The sequence below is a fragment of the Limulus polyphemus genome, unplaced genomic scaffold (assembly GCF_000517525.1).
Source record: "Limulus polyphemus unplaced genomic scaffold, Limulus_polyphemus-2.1.2 Scaffold3650, whole genome shotgun sequence".
In the NCBI taxonomy this organism is placed as follows: domain Eukaryota; kingdom Metazoa; phylum Arthropoda; class Merostomata; order Xiphosura; family Limulidae; genus Limulus; species Limulus polyphemus.
Window position 1 is genome coordinate 42,862 of NW_013669260.1, and position 8,597 is coordinate 51,458.

Here is an 8,597-nt window from a genome sequence, read left to right on the forward strand (position 1 = left end):
TACTAAATTTTAAAGTATACTAAATTGAATTTTTAGTTCTAATAAAAATACTTTCAAATAGCGACTGTAGCTTTTTTTCCCCAAAAAACTTTGTCTTCAAAATAAGGGAGCGTCTTATATTCCGAAAAATACGGTAAATAGTAATAAAAAAGTGTTCAAATATAGTAGTTTCTTATCAGAATTGGGGATGAGGGAAAATTAAGGTCAGCGCGAACAACTTCAGTCCACAGAGTTGCTTAACAGGTCAACCTCCTGGGCCTCAGGGGTTGAATACATCTCAAGTCACTACAAGAAGGTCATACCACAAAGGGGGGAGGAAGCAAGTAAACCGACATGAATAATCGTCAAGTTTGGTACCACAGGCCCTTTCATTCATACATATAAACATACTCACCAGAGGTCTTTAACTGGATGGAACTAAAACATACATATTTATGATATAAGGAAAACACGTAGGATCAAAAAAATAACCAAAGACAAAAAAAAACAACCACAACAACAACTAGTGTGTGTTTGAAGTTAAACACAAAGCTACACAATGGGCTATCTGTGCTGTGCCCACCAGGGGTATCGAAACCCGGTTTCTATCGTTGTAACTCCGCAGACATACCGCTGTGCCACTGGGGGGAGGGGGGTATTGGAGGAAGCGAAATTGTACAGAAAAAATGACGAGAAACGTTTTTGTATACATATAATTTTTTTTATTAGCAATAACACATCATCACTAATAAGACAAAGTACAAATATGAAACACGTATAACGTTACACAACATCAATCTATTTTCACCAGATTCGTCCACCGTAAGTGTAATTTGGATCAAATCTGTCAACCAATCTCATACAAAGTACACTATGAAACCACACAATAATATATTTAATTTTTGTAGTGAATATTGGAAACATTTTAATACTGTAAATAAACGACCTTATAACACCAAATTGTTGTTTTTATTGAATTAGAAACTTTGTACTGTCAGTTTCGGTTTGATGTTTCAGTGGAACGCTTCTGGAGAAGCTGTAAAGCGAAACGTTAAGTGTCTAATTAAATAAAAAAACAGCAACACAATAATTAACAAAAAAAAAAAACCTTCGCACTGTTAGGTTAAATGTGTTGGTGAGCAATACCTACGAAAAACCAAAAGCATGTTTATATATCAGTAGAATCATCCGTTTTCAGAAACCATATACTTTATCGACCTCCATTATTAAAACCAATGCATTAGCTTTTAAATCCTTGACAAATTTACATTCAGCTGTTCTGATTACTCTAAGGCATGAACTTGATTTGATTCTTTCTTAGCTTTCTGTGATCAAATGTCTAATTTTAATCAGGAAGTTTATTCAGTTTAACTTGTGATGTTGCATATTTTCTTACTAGTCCTTACAGAAGCGTGACTACGTATAGCATAAAAAAAAATGCTTTGTTTTTCGATCTGTTCAATAATGCTTCAAACACGATCAACAGGTAGCCTTGAAACGCAACGAATTCCTTTTCACAAGCGTTGACATGATATTTTCCATACGACTGATCCAATTGGTTGGCAACCGGTTGTTGGCTCGTACGTGGACCAGTAAGCGAATGGATTAGAAAAGCACGTCCGTCACCCATCCACTAGCAAACTCAGAGTTAACGCTACCGCAGGAGAGAAAGGAATTTACTCTGTTCTCCGCTTGCTTTCAGGTGTTCAAGGACTTTTATAAAATCCGTAATAAATAAACGATAGTGCCCTTAGAGTTGATAATAATAAGCGTGTCTGTGTTGTGTAGCGCTAAGAGCAAGTGTAACTGTAAGAGTCTGTATACATGTTTCCTCTTCACTAAAATGACGACCCCGATCTGCCGTTGCCGTGTTCTTTACCTAGGTTCCGCGGTACCCCACATTACCAAGGATGGGTTACAAGGAATACAGGAGCCGCTACGGGATTTGTATCCGGGCCAGGGTCCGCTCACCGCCAAAGGAATTGACTCTTGGTTAAGTGTCTGGAGCAACGGTTTGCTCTTAGAAAACGTTGACGAGTCCAATCGCCCCATTACTAGATTTTTCGCGATCGAATCTCTACATTACTGTGCCGCTGTTCGAAACGTTGTTCTACCCGATAAAGGTGGAGAAAAAGTCGAAAAATTCCTTCCTCTAGATAGCCCCTTTGTTCGACATGCAAACCCTAACCACCCACCGTTGTTCGCATGCATCCTCCGACGCATCACTGGTATAAAGGTTTTGGAGTGCCACGGTTTCATATGCAAGAAAGATGCCGCTGCTAATGCTTTGGTCCGCTGTTGTTTCCATGCTTATGCCGACAATGTACAAGCTCGGCAGCTGGAGGAAAATCCTTACTACCTAGAGACACGCAGAAGCCGCTCTATCTCTGGACTGGACGCAGTCCAGAAGGTGGAAGACTGGCGCCACGACGCGCTTGGTGACGATCACGTATATGGTCCCGAATCTAAACAAGGGACCATCTCGCGAGCTGCTGCAGCCAACGGGGAGAACTACAAAGTGTGGTTGGGAGCAGCACCAACAGAACAGGAAGTGATGTACTTCGACAGCACTGGCAGTATCCGCAGCGCTAGGTCATTAGGGGTCGGGTCCACCAGATCCCTTCAACCCCGAAAGATGCCTTTCCCGCCTCTTCCTCCGCTGCCGCCTCACAATCTAGCTCCGATATCGGGTAAAGAAAGTAAAAGTAAAGCTAAAGCAGAAAAACTACTGAAACTAAAAAAGAAGGGAAAAGGACAGGAGGTAGGAACGGTTATAACAAATGGAATGCCGCATGGACCTCCTCTTATGACCGTTCCATCGAAGACTTTATATGCCGGTTCGGGCTTGTACACAGAGCGGAGGGGAAAAAAGGGGGAACGTATCCCCATCCTGCCGATTGAAGAGCCTGTATACATGCCTTCAGCTAGGCCAATCACTCCTACGGCATCTTACCAGCCAGGGGTGTTCCCGCACGAGAGTTATCTCTTTCAGAACTATGGTACATCTTCAAGACCACCTAAAGGAACACACAGAAAAAAGAGCGAAGAAAAAGGGAAGATTTCTTCAGAGCCCGAATCCCCTTTCAATACCGGAATCTACCGCAAGAAAGGTCACATTAACGAAAGGGCTTTCTCTTTCTCCATCCGGCAAGAACACCGCTCCAGGTCCATTAGCCTAGCCAATCTCCACTTCTTCTCTAGTAGTTCTGGAGATGGCAATGAACCTAACGGGGAGTCTTCGGGATCATTCCAAAACAGAGACAAGAAAGAGTTAGAGCTAGTACAGCTCGTAAAAGATTTGAATCTGAAGGAGAACGGACATGAAAATATGAATGGACAAAGCAATTTCATTCGTAAGAAAACCCCCAACTATCTAAGATGAGGTAAATGAGTTTTAAACTATAGATTTTAATGGTTGTTAAATGTGATCCTTCAGGTAATGAGTTTTAAACTATAGATTTTAATGGTTGTTAAATGTGATCCTTCAGGTAATGAGTTTTAAACTATAGATTTTAATGGTTGTGAAATGTGGTATTTCATTTTTGTAAATGTTTATTGTTTCGTACAAAGATGCACAGTGTGCTTTTTCTACCACGGGAATCGAAACACGAATTTTAGCGTTACAGAACCTTACCGCTGAACTTGTCTTCACATCCAGAGGTATTTGGACTACCTATCAAAACCAATATATCAATGGCCCCCAAGTGGCACAGCGGTATGTCTGCGGACTTCCAGCGCTAGAAACCGGGTTTCAATAACTTTGGTGGGCAGGGCACAGATAGCCCTTTGTGTAGCTTTGTGCTTAATTACAAACCAACAAACACAGACTCTTAATTAAAGCTCACTTTTCAAATTAACATTTAATTAAATCTTCTAGGTTAGTCATCATTGTATAAGAATACAGGCTTTAACTGAATAGGTTGTAACTAAGTCGGTAAAATATTGTTTAATGAAAAGATTGAGAACAATGAGGGTTATTCATCAGTTTACATTCACCTATCGTACTCATGTAACTGTATAAAAATACTGGCGTTTACTGAACAGGTTGTAACTGAGTCGGTCAATATTGTTAAATGAAAAGTACGAGAACAGGGGGGGGGGGTTATTTAAAACTGTATAGCTAGCGTAATATGTTTCTCTTCTCAATAGGCACAAGACTAGGAAATAAAACTAGGGATAATTTCTGATGTAAGCCTTTATTATTCCACATTTACACAGAATATCACAAAGCGAATCTGTATAAATCAAAACCAAGAGACTTTCGTCCAGATGGCCGTCAATAGGCATGAACTGGAACGTCGTTTAACTGACTCAGCAGCAACTGTTTACCAAATATTTCTGAGGATTATAACAGCGTAACAACGTCCCAGTGTTTTGTGTCGGTTTGAATGCTATTGATACAAAATGCTCTAAAGCGTTTAATCCAACAACAACAACAAAAAAAAAAAAAATCAACCATATATGACGTCATAGCTTCTGGGCTGTGTCGTGTCTGATGTTCCAGATTTTGGTTTATTATTTGATATTTGAATTTAAAGGCATAGTGGGGAAACCATATCTCAGTTATTCACTATTTTCGATGACGAATAATGGTTGGAGACGGCTTGAATGGGTAATGAAGAAAAACTTTAATATAAGTTTAACATAACAGCAAATGTACAACGTTTCGACAAGGTTTTGATGACAAAAACCTGATAGAGCTGTAGGAGAAAGTTGTTTTAAACTCCTGACTTCAGACTGTGAAATCAGTTCATTCTAGTCTACAAATGTATATATACAGTGTGTAACAGCTAATAAATACGCGGTGTTCGTGTGATCATTTACACCATTAAGTAAGTGCGTGTAATGGATAACTCCTCGAAGTTGAGCATGTGTGATGGTTAACTCCCTGAAGGTAAGTACCCGTGATGTTTAACTTCATGAAAGAAAGTACATGTCATGGTTAACTCCCTGGAGGTAAGTACACGTGATGTTTAACTTCATGAAAGAAAGTACATGTCATGGTTAACTCCCTGGAGGTAAGTACACGTGATGTTTAACTTCATGAAAGAAAGTACATGTCATGGTTAACTCTCTGAAGTACGTTTGGTTGTGAACTCCTTGAAGGTAAGTATATGTGCTGGTTAACTCCAAGAAAGTCCTTTTTTTTGTAGTTCCTGAAGGCTTAACAAGGGGAACTTCATAAATATAATAAAATATCGTACGTGAAGTTAACTATCTAATAAGACACTGATCAGATTAAAAGTAAGATTTAACAATAACTTTGCATTAGACTAATATTAAGAGCAAATTAGAAACCAACAATGATTGACAGAGATGTATAATACAAAGAAAATCAGTACAGCTATAGCTATACACACCTGCCTTCATTGAGAAAAACAATCAGTCTTGGAAATATAATCTCGAAACGTGTCACAATGCGCATAATTCTGTTAACAAAAGGACGAAACTGTTATTTTAACAATGAAAACTACGTTCCCACTAAACTCGAACACTGGATCTAGTCTGTCAGATTCTGTGCTTACACTAATGTGTACAGTTTTACAATTCTTCTTGTTACCTCAACACTGAAATTAAATAGATGTAAGGCAATACCTTCTAATTTTTGTAAGCAAAAGCGTTTTCATTTTTGATAGTAAGCATGGATGACGGTAACATCACACTCTGTAAGAAAATATATATTTTGGTAAATCCCTGGAAGTATGCACTTGTGGTGGTAAATCCCTGGAAGTCTTTACTTGTGGTGGTAAGTCCCTGGAAGTATGTACTCGTGGTGGTAAATCCCTGGAAGTCTGTACTTGTGGCGCTAAGTCCCTGTAAGTATGTACTCGTGGTGGTAAGTCCCTGTAAGTATGTACTTGTGGCGGTAAGTCCCTGAAGGTCTGTACTTGTGGTGATAAATCCCTGGAAGTCTGTGCTTGTAGTGGTAAATCCCTGGAAGTCTGTACTTGTGGTGGTAAATCCCTGGAAGTCTTTACTTGTGGTGGTAAGTTCCTGTAAGTATGTACTTGTGGCGGTAAATCCCTGGAAGTCTGTACTTGTGGCGGTAAGTCCCTGTAAGTATGTACTTGTGGTGGTAAATCCCTGGAAGTCTGTACTTGTGGCGGTAAGTCCCTGAAGGTCTGTACTTGTAGTCTGTGCTTGTGCTGGTAAATCCCTGGAAGTCTTTACTTGTGGTGGTAAGTCCCTGAAAACCTGTACTTGTTGTGGTAAGCCTCCGGAAGTCTGTAGTAGTGATGGTAAGTCCCTTGAAGTCTGTACTTGTGGTGGTAAGTTCCTGGCAGTATTTACTTGTAGTGGTAAGTCCCTGGAAGTATGTACTTGTGGTGGTAAGTCCCTTGAAGTATGTACTTGTGGTGGTAAGTTCCTGGAAGTATTTACTTATGGTGGTAAGTTCCTGGAAGTATTTACTTGCGGTGGTAAGTCCTTGGAAGTATGTACTTGTGGTGGTAAGTCCCTGGACGTCTGTACTTCTGGTGATAGCTCCCTGGAAGTCTGTAGCAGTGATGGTAAGTTCCTGGAAGTATTTACTTGTGGCGGTAAGTCCCTGGAAGTCTATACTTCTGGTGATAACTCCATGGAAGTCTGTAGTAGTGATGGTAAGTTCCTGGAAGTATTTACTTGTGGCGGGAAGTCCCTTGAAGTCTGTACTTCTGGTGATAACTCCCTGGAAGTCTGTAGTAGTGATGGTAAGTTCCTGAACGTCTGTGCTTGTGTTGGTAAGTCCCTGAAAGTCTGTACTTGTGATGGAAAGTTCCTGAACGTCTGTGCTTGTGTTGGTAAGTCCCTGGTAGTCTGTACTTGTGGTGGTAAATCCCTGGAAGTCCGTACTTCTGGTGATAACTCCCTGGAAGTCTGTACTTACGGTGACAACAGGTTCTAGTTAAGTTGTGGAACTGCCTAATACAAGCTCTAGGGTGCCAGTAATGTGAGATTACTCAAGGCTATACTACTTTTTATAGTTATAACACTCTGTCACATTCTGTACGTAAGTACTTTGTGGTAGTGGGCTTAAACTTTGTGTTACCAGTTTGTCCTGATACAAACAGGACAGAAGTAATGTGGCCTAAACCCATAAAAGTTTGTCCTGATACAAACAGGACAGAAGTAATATGGCCTAAACCCCTAGAATTGTGGGTTAAATTGTCAAATGTTTGCGAACTCTGAGAATATTTTGGGTTTTAATTATAAGTTATTTTACATATACCTTAACGTCGTGCTTATTTTATAAAAAGCTATATTTTGATGTTATGAAAGTCAACATTAATAATCATGTCGTATATCCACAAAAAAGTTGTTATTTTTGTCAGCTAAGCAAAGAGTATTATTTTTTCAGCAAAGTATGAATTCGCTCACACAAAAATACGTTTAGATAAACAGATCTAAATTGAATTCTGTGAAGAAAAGACGAACTTGTATTTTCACCAGTCACAGCGGCATGTCTGCGAATTTACAACGCTAGAAACCGGGTTTCGATACCCGTGTTGGGCAGAACACAGACAGACATTTGTGTAGCTTTGTGCTTAACTACAAACAAACAATTTTCAACAATCACAGTGCCTCCCAGTGGCACAGAGGAATGTCTGCGGGCTTACAACGCTAGAAACCGGGTTTCGATACCCGTTGTGGGCAGAGCACAGACAGACCATTGTGTAGCTTTGTGTTTAACTACAAACAAACAAACTTAGATCGCCAAAAGATTGGTTTATTAAGCACATAGTAAAATTGACGACTGTTTACATAAGATTATAATAAATCAAACATTTACATACGAAGTTGCATATTTTCAAAATTATATTAATGATACTATTTTAGATAAGTCTTTTAAAATAAAAGTCAACTTATGGAAACCTCACAAATACAAGGTGAAAAAAACGGGACTTTGCTCGAAAGGGTAAAGGAAAATAAGACGACCGGTAAGTGTGCCACACCCATAAATTCATACATATATTCTACACGCATACGTTAGTAAATTCACACACATATATTCTACATGCATACGTTAGTAAATTCACACATATATTCTACATGCATACGTTAGTAAATTCACACATACATTCTACATGCATACGTTAGTAAATTCACACATACATTCTACATGCATACGTTAGTAAATTTACACATATATTCTACATGCATACGTTAGTAAATTCACACATACATTCTACATGCATACGTTAGTAAATTTACACATATACATTCTACATGCATACGTTAGTAAACTCACACATATATTCTACATGCATACGTTAGGAAATTCACACATATATTCTACATGCATACGTTAGTAAACTCACACATATATTCTACATGCATACGTTAGTAAATTCACACATATATTCTACATGCATACGTTAGGAAATTCACACATATATTCTACATGCATACGTTAGTAAATTTACACATATATTCTACATGCATACTTTAGTAAATTCACACATATATATTCTACATGCATACGTTAGTAAATTCACACATATATTCTACATGCATACGTTAGGAAATTCACACATATATTCTACATGCATACGTTAGTAAATTTACACATATATTCTACATGCATACGTTAGTAAATTCACACATATATTCTACATGCATACGTTAGGAAATTCACACAC

General features: G+C 38.8%; 1 protein-coding gene across 1 annotated transcript in view; it reads left to right on the forward strand.

Annotated features, from left to right (window-relative positions):
* Positions 1–1,653: 1,653 nt before the first annotated feature.
* Positions 1,654–8,597, forward strand: part of LOC106469771 — a 13,713-nt gene continuing 6,769 nt past the window's right edge. The window contains exon 1 of the mRNA XM_013930281.2: positions 1,654–3,362. Coding sequence (XP_013785735.1) covers positions 1,823–3,361 — 1,539 coding nt within the window. The 5' untranslated portion in view covers positions 1,654–1,822 and the 3' untranslated portion in view covers position 3,362. The remainder of the gene's footprint in view (positions 3,363–8,597) is intronic.